Source organism: Eurosta solidaginis, chromosome 1, assembly GCF_040869045.1.
Source record: "Eurosta solidaginis isolate ZX-2024a chromosome 1, ASM4086904v1, whole genome shotgun sequence".
In the NCBI taxonomy this organism is placed as follows: domain Eukaryota; kingdom Metazoa; phylum Arthropoda; class Insecta; order Diptera; family Tephritidae; genus Eurosta; species Eurosta solidaginis.
In genome coordinates this window covers 19,402,111-19,417,584 of record NC_090319.1, presented here as the reverse complement: position 1 = coordinate 19,417,584, position 15,474 = coordinate 19,402,111, and the positions used below count along the sequence as shown (strand labels likewise).

The following is a 15,474-nucleotide window of genomic DNA, read 5'->3' as shown; positions in this document are numbered from 1 at the left end:
CTTTCAAAAAGGAAGAAAAAATATATTCCGAAAATTTTATTTTTACTCCGGCGTAGTCGTTTGCTCAGGTAAGAGTTTTAAATACTCCGAACACTAGTAGCGAAATATGAGAGAAATGTAATAAATCGAAAAACTTCAAAAGCGCTACGTCATCAAACTTTTTTATACTCAGTTGAGCAGAGCTCACAGAGTATATTAACTTTGATAGGATAACGGTTTGTTGTACAGGTATAAAGGAATCGAGATAGATATAGACTTCCATATATCAAAATCATCAGGATCGAAAAAAAATTTGATTGAGCCATGTCCGTCCGTCTGTCCGTTACCACGATAACTTGAGTAAATTTTGAGGTATCTTGATGAAATTTGGTATGTAGGTTCCTCAGCACTCATCTCAGATCGGTATTTAAAATGAGCAATATCGGACTATAACCACGCCCACTTTTTCGATATCGAAAATTTCGAAAAACCGAAAAAGTGCGATAATTCATTACCAAAGCGATGAAACTTGGTAGGTGAGTTGAACTTATGACGCAGAATAGAAAATTAGTAAAATTTTGGACTATTGGCGTGGCACCGCCCAGTTTTAAAAGAAGGTAATTTAAAAGTTTTACAAGCTGTAATTTGGCAGTCGTTGAAGATATCATGATGAAATTTTGCAGGAACGTTACTCCTTTTACTATATGTATGCTTAATAAAAATTAGCAAAATCGGAGAACGACCACGCCCACTTTAAAAAAGAAAATTTTTTTTAAGTAAAATTTTAACAAAAAATTTAATATCTTTACAGTGTATAAGTAAATTATGTCAACATTCAACTCCAGTAATGATATGGTGAAACAAAACGCAAAAATAAAAGAAAATTTCAAAATGGGCGTGACTCCGCCCTTTTTCATTTAATTTGTCTAGCATACTTTTAATGTCATAAGTCGAACAAAAATTTACCAATCCTTGTGAAATTTGATAGGGGTTTAGATTCTGGGACGATAACTTATTTCTGTGAAAACGGGCGAAATCGGTTGAAGCCAAGCCCAGTTTTTATACACAGTCGGCCGTCTGTCCTTCCGTTCTGCCGTTAACACGATAACTTGAGCAAAAATCGATATATCTCTACTAAACTCAGTTCACGCACTTATCTGAACTCACTTTTTATTGGTATAAAAAATGGCCGAAATCGGACAATGACCACACCAACTTTTTCGATATCGAAAATTACGAAAAACGAAAAAATGCCATAATTCTATACCAAATACGAAAAAAAAAGATGAAACATGGTATTTGGATTAGTTTATTGACGCAAAATATAACTTAAAAAAAAAACTTTGTAAAATGGGTGCGACACCTACCATATTAAGTAGAATGAAATGAAAAAGTTCTGCAGGGCGAAATAAAAAACCCTTGAAATCTTGGCAGGAATACTGTTCGTGGTATTATATATATAAATAAATTAGCGGTATCCAACAGATGATGTTCTGGGTCACCCTGGTCCACATTTTGGTCGATATCTGGAAAACCCCTTCACATATACAACCACCGCCACTCCCTTTTAAAAGCTTCATTAATACCTTTAATTTGATACCCATATCGTACAAACACATTCTAGAGTCACCCCTGGTCCACCTTTATGGCGATATCTCGAAAAGGCGTCCACCTATAGAACTATGCCCCACGCCCTTTCAAAATACTCATTACCACCTTTCTTTTGATACCCATATCGTACAAACATATTCTAGAGTCACCCCTGGTCCACCTTTATGGCGATATTTCGAAAAGGCGACCACCTATAGAACTAAGGTCCACTCCCTTTTAAAATACTCATTAATACCTTTCCTTTGGTACCCATATTGTACAAACGCATTCTAGTCACCCCTGGTCAACCTTTATGCCGATATCTCGAAAAGGCGACCACCTATACAACTACCACCACTCCCTTTTAAAACCCTCATTAATACCTTTAATTTGATACCCATATCGTACAAACACATTCTAGAGTCACCCCTTGTCCACCTTTATGGCAATATCTCGAAAATGCATCCACCTATAGAACTAAGCCCCACGCCCTTTTAAAATACTCATTAACACCTTTCGTTTGATACCCATATTGTACAAACGCATTCTAGAGTCACCCCTGGTCCACCTTTATGGCGATATCTCGAAAAGGCAACCACCTATACAACTACCACCACTCCCTTTTAAAACCTTCATTAATACCTTTAATTTGATACCCATATCGTACAAACACATTCTAGAGTCACCCCTGGTCCACCTTTATGGCGCTATCTCGAAAAGGCGTTCACCTGTAGAACTAAACCCCACGCCCTTTTGAAATACTCATTAACACCTTTCGTTTGATACCCATATTGTACAAACGCATTCTAGAGTCACCCCTGGTCCACCTTTATGGCGATATCTCCAAAAGGCGTCCACCTATAGAACTAAGGCCCACTCCCTCTTAAAATACTCTTTAATACCTTTCATTTCATACGCATGTCATACAAACACATTCCAGGGTTACCCTCGGTTCATTTTCCTACATGGTTGTTTTCCCTTATGTTGCCACCATAGCTCTTAACTGAGTATGTAATGTTCGGTTACACCCGAACTTAACCTTCCTTACTTGTTTCAAATTCGATTACAAATACAACAATTCCGGAATGCGAAATCTTGGCTCATTCGATTATGCACGACTACCGCCGCTCGCGCCGATTGCTATGGTAACCACCCGTTGTTAAGGTTACCAGCAGCATCTTTTGTGCTGCTGCCAGCCAGCATATGATATATTCAAACATAATTTGCCGCATAAAATCAGTGTCTGGTAATAAAACACACCATCATTGTTTACTATATAGTTTGGCAGCTTAAATTGAGGTTATGTTGCGAATAGAGTGGAAGGCAGTGAAATACCCTGCAAAAATTGTTGGATTACGTGTTCCATTTTCTTCATGTTGGAGTACTCTAACAATACTCTTTTGCAATGCGTTTGCGGAAAACCATCAGCCGATCGTTGCTCGTTTTTTAACGACCGTGATCACGACACGATGACGATCGAACAGAGTTGCCAAAAGTAAAATATTGCATACAAATAACTGATAATAAAATATTACTATGGCAACTCTGATAAAAGGCAACCGCGCACTGGTTTTATGTAAACATACTATATTATAGAGAAATATTAGTTTCTTTATTCACGCAAATGCTAAATAACATAAGAATATTCGTAGTGAAAAATATAAAAGTTGTATTTCCCCTCTTAATTTACTTTCATTTTAAATTAAATTCACTCCGATAATTCTTTCCGACACAATTCCTCTTTAGTACTTTGGCATATGATCCTCTGTGGGTGCTCCATGGAGTACTACAGTGAAAGTACTTTGGAAAGTACTCTCACGTATGTACTCTATGGAATACTCACAAACAAAGCGAGAGTGGGATCACCTACTCCTCTCCTAGGACAACGCAATGTTAATTGGAGCACATTTTTTGTATGAATACGGATTAGTTTTGGAACACTCCTATACTCCCAAAGGAGTATTCCTTACATTATTTATGGAGTACTCGCGTTTTTTGAAGGGTAGGCAGTCGAATGACATATAATGAAGGAATGGTGTTCGGAGTTTTTTTAAAGTTAAAAAAAAAAATGATAAAAGCTTTAATATAAATAAAAATCCAGCAGATATGGCAGGTTGTCTGGAAAATTTTCTACTTACTATTCCAAAAACAAAATACAATTTTTCACATTTAGAAAAATTAAAAAATACCAATAATTATCATTAGGAAAAAAATTATTGTTCTGGCCTTGAGCTCGATTCGAACCTTGAATGATTTATCAATAGGCCGATAAAAACAAAAACAATTTTAAATAAAAATATTGTTTTAATAACAACAAAAGCGCCTTATATATCCTATATACATAAATTCGTAAGGATTACCTCACTTTAAAATTTGAGCTAAATAATCTAAAGTTTTTTTTTGAAACTGAGTCGAGAACTGTGCGTGTAAATGTCGAGTTTTCGCCGATCAGCCGTTAGTTGCGCTACTTGGCAAGATTTACAATGCACACCACCAATTACAATAAGCGCGAAAAGTGACAATAAACAGCTGAAATGGCGGAAAAGATTGGCATCATTGTTTAAGCCCCCATTACTGATACTTAGCATAGACTTGACTTGGCTTGCGAACTGTCACTTACAGTTCTGTTAAATGAACATTGCATGTTACTGATTACTCAAAACTTAACTTGACTTAGAAGTCTGTTGAATTTTGATGTTCTATGTAAGTTCTAAGTGACGTTTACATTTTGAGATGCCATTTGTTTGTTTCCATTTCATTTTGACATTTTGTCATACAAATTGACATTTATTTAAAAATAAATTTCAACGCTGATTATGATGCCAGATTTTATGCGCCAAGTGGAGTATAATCGTGGCTAAGTTGCCAAGTTTACGCCAAGTCAAGTCAAGTCTATGCTAAGTATCAGTAATGGGGGCTTAAGTCAAGTTAAGTTTTGAGTAATCAGTAACATGCAAAAACGCTCTCGTCATTCCACGTCATTTGACTAGTCATTTGACAGTCATAGGTTATTTTCATAATCACATTTGCTTGGGCGCGGGTAAGTTTTGTGACCTAATTTTTTGTAGGGATGCAATGTTCATTTAACAGAACTGTAAGTGACAGTTCGCAAGCCAAGTCAAGTCTATGCTAAGTATCAGTAATGGAGCCTTTACTATATAGTTTGGCAGCTTAAGTAGAGGTTATGTTGCGAATAGAGTGGAAGGCAGTGGACTAGGCAGTCGAATGTCATATAATAAAGGAATGGTGTTCGGAGATTTTTCAAAGTTAAAAAAACAATGATAAAAGCTTTAATATAAATAAAACTATTGTTTTAATAACAACAAAAACGCCATATATATACTGTATACATAAATTTGTAAGGATTATCTCACTTTAAAATTTGAATCAAATAATCTAAATTTTGTTTTGAAACTGAGTCGAGAACTGTGCGTATGAATGTGCGAATTTTCACCGATCAGCTGTTAGTTGCGCTACTTGGTAAAATTTACAATGATTGGCATTTTGCTTTGCCTTGCCCAAGGCGAATTCAGTACCAGGTGTTGTTATCCCAACAGCTGATTGCTCTTCTTGATTATTTTCTATACAAAGCCAAGGCGAATTCATTACAGGTGGTGTTATCTCATCTGCTGATTGCTTCTTCTTGATAATTTTCCATACAGCGCCTTGTACTACAACATTTCAGTTAATCGAAATAAATGAAAATTTTCTTTTGACTTGACATTCTTCCGCTCGGTGAATTGATTGAATTCGCTTTGCCACCATCTGTTATGAGTTCGCCTTGCGAAAAATACAGGTTAGTGCAAGGCGATACAAAGAAAAAACGGCCAAATGTCAAAAAACCTATCGAAATATATGTAAACTGGTCCGTTTGTTTGTAATGAACTAGGTTGTACTTTTCTTGTATTTAGTTTTTTGATACATAAAGTACTGTCATATAGGTATTACCGATTGTATAACAAAAAACGTATATGGCAAATCTAGTTATATAATTAACGTTATTTGTAAACCAGGTCTAAGTCATTACTATCAAAAGCAGACTTCACTCCTTTTATCAGGGATGCACCTTAACGTTAAGCTAATCGTTTATCAAAAAATTTCCACCGTTTCCGTTGAAACACTTCGAAATATTACCGATAAAGAAATTATCAAGATAAATTGTATCTCATTTTTAACCGAAACGAAAAGCTTTCGTTAACGTTAAAAACGTTAACAAAAACGTGATACTTTATATTTGAATTGTGCTGGCAATGCTATAGCTATGGTGAAGCCGTAAGGTGGTAACAGAGAGCGGACATACACACTAAAACTCCATGTAATTTGTTTGTGTAAATCGTTGGTGGTAATGTCAAAAATACTCTGAGAAATGTTCGTACCATGGTACAATAAGTATAGGTAATTGTACCATGGTTCGTACTGTCAAAATTGAGAAAAGTTGCAATCAGCTTGGCTTATGCTTTCACCTTTAATGACTCCGCCATGAATCAGCTTTGCCAGCATAGTTAGATTTGATTTCGTTTTGATATGGCAGAAAACGAAACATAATCATTTCGTTAATTTGACGTTCTTAAAGTTAATAAACGAAACGAAATGACTTTGTTTCGTTTTTTAACGTTAATTATCGTAACGAAATGATATCGGTTTGTTGGTTAAGCATGCCTGCCTTTTATGCAGGCAGCATATGGTGCAATGTGATGATTTACTTATGGCCAGTTTGACACTTTCCGTTGCTTTCTTCATACTAGATTCTCTATAGATACAGGCTCTGGCAAATTTCCCATATCCATAACAGTATAAAACAGCTGATCCAACCAACTTTATGGAAATACAACCATGTTATACCGTAACGCCTTAACCGTAACCATATCATAACCAACCAACTGTTTTTGTTTTTGCTTTTCTGTATATCAATAACATTATATATAATAAATATAAATAAGTTGGTGAATTTATTAATTTCTTGGATATTTTTTTGTTTGATTTGGATACGACTTGACCAGTTGACAATTGTTAGTAAGTCATATTTTAGGATAAACTCTAACCGATGGCAATACATATGGTTATGGCTAAGGAATTTTTTCGATACTTTTATCGACTTCGATTTGTAGAGGCAAATGACATAACCATAAACCTATTTTTTTCTTCCATCGGAACTTTTTACTAATTTTCTATCCAAAGATGTCAGCATACAAATATAGTGACTTGATAAAGTTGGGCACAACGTATGCGCGACGTATGAATTACCTCTCCAACCGCATATTTGGTGAAGTAGCTCGTCCCACCAACGACAAGTCAATGAAGGTGGTTCGGATGTTCGCCGAGGAACCTGTACAAAAGCGTGATATATTGATCAAATGGTACCCACGACATGTAGAAACACATATACTTATGAAAAACCTACGTGCTTATGGTCTTTTCCGTGATGAGCATGAAGATTTCAAAGAGGAAATGAAACGTTTAAGACGTTTGCGTGGCAAAGCTCCGCCTAAGAAGGGTGAGGGCAAACGTGCACAAAAGAAATAATATCGTTACACAAAATATATTTAAGACTAGTTACTGTAGTATCAATTTTATTGCTTTAATAAAAGTTTGGCTTCACCAATAAAAACTACTTTTTTATTCTGTGAACACTCGTATTCGACCAGGGAGATTTTTCGCTCCCTTACTAAACGAACGACAATATCTGTGTCTACATCTACACGACAAGCGTTGGGAAAACTAAACTTTTGACTTAACACAATTGTACCTGCTCCTGGCAATTGTGTGCCAATAATACCAGCCACCACTGCATTAAGGAAAGCGCCATGTACTTTACGCTCCTTTGATGGTGTACTAACGCTATGTATTGGATTAGAATCGCCTGTTAGGAATGAGAACCTGTCTAGTTCCATTTGACTGAAACGTTTAACTAGCTTAACTTCTTTAAATGCTATTGTTGCTGTTTGGCTTTTGAACCGTTTTAGCACTTGTAAGAACATATTTCATATCTACAACCTGTTCAAATCGGGAACCAAAATCTTCGCAAAATAATGAAGCAATATTTTTTACGCGTGGATCGGGGCTGTTTCTTAATTGTGTCACCTTTTTTAAAACATATGGAGCCGCTATTTGATTTTTAATTTCTGGTCGGCAGTTATCTGATATAAGTAGTTGGTACAGAAGCGCAATGCAATTTAGATGTATATCTGTTGCCTCGGTTGTGTGTAGTAACTTATGTATGAGTGCTAAGACTTCCAATTTGGTAATAAATTTGTAGGTCTCTGAATCTGAAATTTGATTTTATAATTATATATTAATATAAGCTTTAAATTAAATCAATTGTTTTTTGGTACCAAAGCACATATTACACAGTGCGGAAATTCCGTGTAGCTGCAATCGTTCATTCGGGCTTTTAGCACATTCTTCGAATACTCCCAAAGCGTCAACTTCTTTCAGATATTTCCAATTGATTGGGTCATAAGCAAAATTACATAAATTTGCTGTTACTTGCTCTTGGGCTTCTGTATATATAAAAAAAGAGACATTTGTATTTTAAAGAACAATACATTTCGAAACTGCTTGAATAAGGATAGGCATCTTCGGTAGGATTGTCCAATAGTTTCTTTTATTGTTGACTATACAACCACAGAAAGGAGTCCTTAGTAAGATTTGACGTTCCATCGCGACAAGACTGGAAAGCCAGACAACATATGGTACAGGGTGCCATCAACATATTCACGGATGGTTCAAACCTTGACAGGAAGATGGGAGCAGGCCTCTTTTCACCGGATCTGGGTCTAGAGGCCTCTTTTCGCCTACCAGATCACTGTAGTATTTACCAAGCGGAAATGCTTGTAAAACAATGGGCTGTGAATCATCTCGGGTCTATGCCTAAGGCTGGTAAACGGGTGTCTATTCTCTCAGACAGCCAGGCCGCATTAAAGGCCCTGGACTCATTCGTCGACAACGCAAAGTCGGTCACTGAATGCCACAGATCTCTTAACGAGATGGCTCAGCGCTTCAGTATCAGCCTTATATGGGTACCTGGGCACAGGGATATTGAAAGTTACTGCAGAGCAGACGAGCTGGCCAGAAGAGGAACCACCGACCATATCCTTCCGAGAAATGATTCGGTAGGTATACCCATGGACACTTTCAGGCTTCGTGTGAACACAAGCACTATAAGAATTGCAAATTGACTATGGTCAGCCATATCATCGTGTGAGACGTCCAGGCTAACCTGGCCATCATATGACAAGGGGCGCACAAGAGCGCTTCTGATTTTAAACAAATCAGTTCTATCGTCCCTGATAAGGGTTCTAACTGGGCATTGTTTAATAGCCACGCATGGTGCTAGAATGGGGGTAACGACCTTCGACTATTGTCGCAGATGCAGATGTACAGAAGAGGAGAGTGTCCAGCACCTACTCTGTCATTGTCCAGCGCTTAGTGGGCGTAGGTTGGCCATTCTTGGTAAACCTTTTCTAGATGACCTTGCTGAGGTCTCTAGCTATGAATTCAATGCTATAGCAAAATATATAAATTGCACGAAGTAGTTTGACCTGCTTTAGGCAAGGTAAGGGTCCTCTTTGAGACCTCCTATACCCTATGTATTACAATGGGCCCATTAGTGACCTAAGTAGTGAGCTGTTACCATAGTGTCCAGCTCAGCCATCGCAACCTAACCTAACCTAAGATTTGACGTTCGTGAAAGCGGCACACTTTTTACTCACCTATGTTGGTGGTTGTGTGATATTCTTCAACTAGATGCTCAATGTAATCTGGCCGTGGTATACCTCCTTCTGGGGTTCGTTTTTTTAGATGTGCATGACTAGAAAACATCGGAAACTGCGATACTTTTTCTTTAACTTGTGTACATTGTTTTTGTTTACGAAAATGTATAAAATGAAATATGTCATTATAGAAGCGAGAGTCTTATCGATAATATGAAGAACCACAATCGTCCCAGAACTATCTAAAACCTCGTTTACACATGCACTAGCATCAATCCACAAAAGTTGTCTAAAATCACATATTTTTATATATATTTTGGAACTTCTTATGATCATGTTTATCCTGTGATAAGCACTGAGCTTATAACAATTAAGAAAAAATGCTTCGAATGTTAACGACACACAATTCGATGTCTATTTTACGATTATGACGTATTTCGGGGAACGCGCGTTGTCCCAACCTTCGATAAAAAGGTATTGGCTGAGCCACAATTAGTTTCTTCATATAGTTGCGTCTAGAACAATCTTAAGTGCCAATTAATGGTGACTTAAGCCCCCATTACTGATACTTAGCATAGACTTGACTTGACTTGGCGTAAACTTGGCCACTTAGCCACGATTATACTCCACTTGGCGCATACAACCTGGCATCATAATCAGCGTTGAAATTTATTTTTAAATAAATGTCAATTTGTATGACAAAATGTCAAAATAAAATGGAAACAAACAAATGGCATCTCAAAATGTAAACGTCACTTAGAACTTACATAGAAAATCAAAATTCAACAGACTTCTAAGTCAAGTTAAGTTTTGAGTAATCAGTAACATGCAATGTTAAATTAACTGAACTGTAAGTGACAGTTCGCAAGCCAAGTCAAGTCTATGCTGAGTATCAGTAATGGAGCCTTTAAGGACAAATTAATGGTGACTTATAACCATTTATTTATATATTTATTAGTCTACAAATTTAACAATTAATCAGACTAAATATAGTACGGATTACAGATAAATTAAAGAAGCATACAAATTGAACAAAATTATATTATAAAATATGTATATACACGATTAAATCAGTTATCGGGGTGGACTATGATGCCGAGCAACGGGAATTGATTTTTAGTGCTGTCGGAATGGACGTGATTTCGAGCAGCTGATGTATATTTGACCCATGACAAGTAGGGCTGCGATGTGTGGGAGGTTGGAAAGGACGGAATTCCAAGCCACCCGCCTAAATTTACTGGAGCTGGTGATAAGAGTGGGAGGTTGGAAAGGACGTGATTCCAAGCCACCCACATAAATTATTGCGTATTTAAGGTAGTCAGCAGATATTTTTTTATTACGTAGAGTGAGTCACACGTATCAGTGTTTTTGCAGTGCTTATTGAAGTCAGTACACAGCCAACGAAGAGGTTCGTGCATTTCAAAATTCGATATGCATGTGCTTATATGAAGCGGTTGAAAATGTTTAGATGGTCGAAATTGAACATTAAATAAAATTTCACCGAGAAGAAAAGGGCTATTTACCATCCCTCTAATAAGTTTTACTACAAATAAACCATAACCATATAAAACAGCTGATCGAACTTACCTTATGGAAATCAATATAATCGATTTAAGCTGGAGACATTGGTGCTTTATCAGTAACCGTATCGGTAACCTTATAACAGCTGATTCGACCAATCTTATGAGAATCAATGCAATCGATTATTGGTGCCGCTAAGGTCGTAACCGTATCGTAGCCAACCAATTGGGTTTTGGTTTACCGTCGTAACGATAAACAGCTGATTACGTTAGGGATACGGATACAGAGATACGACATACGGCACCAATGACTCCAGCTTAATGGTGCAATACCATAACGCTAACGCCATAACCATAACGGTAACGCCATAACCATACCATAGCCAACCAATTGGATTTTGGTTTTTCGCCATATCTATAATCTAAAAATATTTGAGTTTGTGAATTTATTAACTGTTTGTATATTTTATTTATTATTTTGGATACGTTTTGACTAAGAGACTTATTTTTTGTGGAATATGTATGTAATTTTTTGAGTTTTCTTCATTTTTATGAAATTTTAGGTTAAGGCACCTTTAATCGATGACATTGGAGATGGTTATGGATATGGGTATGGTTACGACTATGGCGTTAGGGTTAAAGATGTATGTCGATACAGGTTCAGCAACGATTTTATATTGAAATAAATTTACACCCGCTGTTTTTTTACGTGCTTATACATATGCACTTAAATTTTATATGGACGGCTAAGTGCTTAACTTTATATGCACTTATGAAATTGTTGCCCATAAAATTAGTTCTAAAAATTTTTGTGTCTCCACAACTCCCCACAAAATTTTTGTATGGGATATACACTATGAACGACGAAGCACGTGTCTCCACTAAATCTCCATACACTACTATTATGTGTAATTGTCGATGAGCGTTTTTTTAAGTCGCAAACGTATGTATATGCCAGTACAAAAAAAAAAAAAAATAAAAAACATGGCCAACATGATCGTTTGAGGATATGGGGAGGAAAATTTAACATATAATCTTACTACATAAAACGAATTATATACAGATATTCTGACAGTAAATAAAGTTACTAATAAATACATTAGTTTTGTCTGACTTCAACTTCACGAAACTCAACTGGATCTGTGAAGCGAACGGTGAGTATATAAAATATTGACGGGAATGGTATTAGAGACAAAAACGCATAATGATGACCTAAAGCAACGATTCCATAGGCCAATAATAGCCAATGTACAGCTATAATTTAAACAAAAATAAAATATAAAAAAATGGGTTTAGTATGTCCAAAAAAGTGTCTTACTTATAATGACGAAATTTTTCACTTCCAGCAGTGATGAACGTATCAAAGCTTTAAACGACTGATCTAATTTGACAGAGTAATGTATCGCATTTGTTATCATGGCAATACCAATGCTCAAGTATGGAAAAAACAAATCTGCAAAGAAAAATTCTTTAACACAAAATACAAATACAAAACAAGTAAGGAAAGCTAAGTTCGGATGTAACCGAACATTACATACTCAGCTGAGAGCTTTGGAGACAAAATAAGAGAAAATCACCATTTAGCAAAAACGAACCTAGGGTAACCCTGGAATGTGTTTGTATGACATGTGTATCAAATGAAAGGTGTTAATGATTATTTAAAACGTAGTGGGCCTTAGTTCTATAGGTGGACGCCTTTTCGAGATATCGCAATAAGGGTGAACCAGGGGTGACTCTGGAAGATGTTTGTACGATATGGGTATCAAAAGTATTAATGAGGGTTTTAAAAGGAAGTGGCCCTTAGTTGTATATGTGAAGGCGTTTTCGAGATATCGACCAAAATGTGGACCAGGGTGACCCAGAACATCTTCTGTCGAGTACCGCTAATTTATTTATACGTCATACCACGAACAGTATTCCTGCCAAGATTCCAAGGGCTTTTCATTTCGCCCTGCAGAACTTTTTCATTTTCTTCTACTTAATATGGTAGGTGTCACACCCATTTTACAAAGTTTTTTCTAAAGTTATATTTTGCGTCAATAAACCAATCCAATTACCATATTTCATCTCTTTTTTCATATTTGGTACAGAATTATGGAATTTTTTTTCATTTTTCGTAATTTTCGATATCGGAAAAGTGGGCGTGGTCATAGTCGTATTCGGCCATATTTTTTACCAAGATAAAGTGACTTCAGATAAGTACGTGAACTAAGTTTCGTTAAGATATATCGTTTTTTGCGCAAGTTATCGTGTTAACGGCCGAGCGGAAGGACAGACGGTCGACTGTGTATAAAAACTGGGCGTGGCTTCAACCGATTTCGCCCATTTTCACAGAAAAGAGTTATCGTCATAGAATCTATGTCCCTACCAAATTTCACAAGAAGTAAATTTTTGTTCCACTTATGGCATTAAAAGTATTCTAGACGAATTAAATGAAAAAGGGCGGAGTTACGGCCATTTTGAAATTTTCTTTTGTCTTTGTATTTTGTTCCACCATATCATTACTGGAGTCGAATGTTGACATAATTTACTTTTATACTGTAAAGATATTAAATTTTTTGTTAAAATTTGACTTAAAAAAATTTCTTTTTTAAAAGTAGGCGTGTTCGTCATCCGATTTCGCTAATTTTTATTCAGCACACACATATACATATATAGTAATAGGAGTAACCTGCCTACCAAATTTCATCATGATATCTTCTACGACTGCCAAATTACAGCTTCCAACACTTTTAAATTACCTTCTTTTAAAAGTGGGCGGTACCACGCCCATTGTCAAAAATGTTTCTAATTTTCTATTTTGCGTCATAAGGTCAACGCACCTACCAAGTTTCATCGCTTTATCCGTCTTTGGCAATGAATTATCGCACTTTTTCGGTTTTTCTAAATTTTCGCTATCGAAAAAGTAGGCGTGGTTGTAGTCCGATTTCGTTCATTTTAATCTGAGATGAGCGCCCAGGAACCTACATACCAAATTTCATCAAGATACCTCAAAATTTACTCAAGTTATCGTGTTTACAGACGGACGGACGGTCGGACATGGCTAAATGAATTTATTTTTTCACCCAGATCATTTTGATTTATAGAAGTCTATATCTATCTCGATTAGTTTATGCCGTTACGGATTACCGTTATGCAAACAAAGTTAATACACTCTGTGAGCTCTGCTCAGCTGAGTATAAATATGAAAGCATATCAACCAAAAGAACCCAATAGAACTTACAAATAAGACCACAAGCAAGTGCATGTATGGAAGTTAGAAGTGGCAGAAAATAGAGTGCTGCATAAATGGGCGATTTACCACGTACATCAGTAATTGCGCTGACAAAAGGGCGAATTAAAAACATTGTCACCAAGCACAGGAAATAGAATACGAGCACAATGGTTTGACTGTTGGAAAAATTAATATCTATACATTTCGCTATATATTTGAGCATTTGTTACTCACAGCGGATATACAGCTTCTTGGGTGCAATGCAAACGAGTCTCATAATTAGGATTGGGATTATAAAACAAGGTATACCAATCGGTAAATTTGCGTACACCGCAAGAATGTAAACGCAGTTCCCATATTGGGTCCATAAGCAAGATGGCCAGCAAAGCTGAAAGGGTTACTTCAATGAATGCACAAGCGGTAAGTATCAATTGCTTGCGTGAGAATCTGTAGGAAAGAAGCGTCATCAAGGGTTAATTAAGAAATGCAGCATATACTTAATAAACAAGTACTCTTACTTGCGATCTTTTGCATGTAAGTCAATAAAGAAGCAATGCAGCATAAGCGGTAACATTGCCATAAAACCCAAATAGAGCCAAGAGTAGGCGTTGAGCTCATCGCGACAGGGTGCACATATGTATGAATCATTTACGCGATAGCCACGTTCACAGGCGCCACAATCAGACCAGCTACCATTGGCATACAATGTACGACCACAATATTGACCAGGACAACGATCCATTATGCTGAATGTGCTAATCGCTTATAAAATACCTTCCTCACATTGGTTACAATTTGAAGCTACTTCATTATATATATTTTTTAGGATCAATGCTCAAGGATATATTTACTTGATTGTTTTGTGAAATTTTCGCGCAGTTGTTTACTTGGTTTTGAACAGCTGATTCATGCGATTGTTGGTCTGCTTCTATGATTTGTACCGATCACAATAGCAATTGCTTCTTAAAAGGTTATAGCACCAACAGGGCTCATTTTTCATGCAGCATTATTCGTTGGCATATGAGTAGATTGAAGTGATGGAACGATATTTCGCTATTGGTGATTGCATCGCCGCTATTGACAAATCGCTAATAGCTATAGCTATTGCAATCCAAAAATATCAGTGATTGGCGATTTTCCTTCATTCGATTCTTTTGAATGGCAATCACCTCTGGCAAAATATCGCCAATAGCGATATTATCGAGAGTGGCGATTTTCCTTCAGCATGAAATTCTAATACTAATATAGATAGCGGGGATGCAATCATCGATAGTGAAATATCGTTCATCACTACTCATCTGTGTACTTTCCGACTGTGTATTGGCGACAAAAAGGAATAATTTTCTCGAAAAGTGGAAAAAATGTACTTTTACAAAAGTTTGCCAGCTATTATCGAAAAATGGGGATAGTTATCTTAAGAACTGCACAACAAAAAAATGTCTCAACAGATAGTGGTAAA

At 36.5% G+C, this 15,474-nt stretch overlaps 3 protein-coding genes across 3 annotated transcripts; 1 reads left to right on the top strand and 2 right to left on the bottom strand.

Moving 5' to 3' along the window:
• Positions 1 to 6,654: 6,654 nt before the first annotated feature.
• Positions 6,655 to 7,177, top strand: mRpS33 (mitochondrial ribosomal protein S33). The gene has a single exon (XM_067782171.1). The coding sequence runs from the start codon at positions 6,748 to 6,750 to the stop codon at positions 7,090 to 7,092; it is 345 nt and encodes a 114-aa protein (XP_067638272.1). The 5' UTR covers positions 6,655 to 6,747; the 3' UTR covers positions 7,093 to 7,177.
• LOC137250006 (uncharacterized) lies at positions 7,110 to 9,456 on the bottom strand. Its single transcript, XM_067782181.1, is given in 4 exon segments — positions 7,110 to 7,525; positions 7,527 to 7,835; positions 7,902 to 8,069; positions 9,282 to 9,456. Coding segments are annotated over 4 exon segments (972 nt in total). The 5' UTR covers positions 9,391 to 9,456; the 3' UTR covers positions 7,110 to 7,139.
• A 754-nt stretch (positions 9,457 to 10,210) lies between these two features.
• On the bottom strand, positions 10,211 to 14,937 carry LOC137249996 (JNK1/MAPK8-associated membrane protein). Its single transcript, XM_067782160.1, has 5 exons — positions 14,534 to 14,937; positions 14,250 to 14,462; positions 14,025 to 14,191; positions 12,120 to 12,254; positions 10,211 to 12,055 (listed from the first exon to the last, which is right to left on the bottom strand). The coding sequence occupies exons 1-5, from the start codon at positions 14,755 to 14,757 to the stop codon at positions 11,901 to 11,903; spliced, it is 894 nt and encodes a 297-aa protein (XP_067638261.1). The 5' UTR covers positions 14,758 to 14,937; the 3' UTR covers positions 10,211 to 11,900.
• Between the last annotated feature and the right edge of the window lie 537 nt (positions 14,938 to 15,474).

Bases quoted from the DNA above. Each gene is read 5' to 3' on its own strand.
- LOC137249996 (XM_067782160.1), bottom strand. From the start codon at position 14,757: ATGGATCGTTGTCCTGGTCAATATTGTGGTCGTACATTGTATGCCAAT. The intron at 14,463-14,533 runs GTAAGAGTACTT...TCTTTCCTACAG, and splicing joins TTACATGCAAAAGATCGCAA to ATTCTCACGCAAGCAATTGA. The intron at 12,056-12,119 runs GTAAGACACTTT...TTTAAATTATAG, and splicing joins GAAAAATTTCGTCATTATAA to CTGTACATTGGCTATTATTG.
- mRpS33 (XM_067782171.1), top strand. From the start codon at position 6,748: ATGTCAGCATACAAATATAGTGACTTGATAAAGTTGGGCACAACGTAT.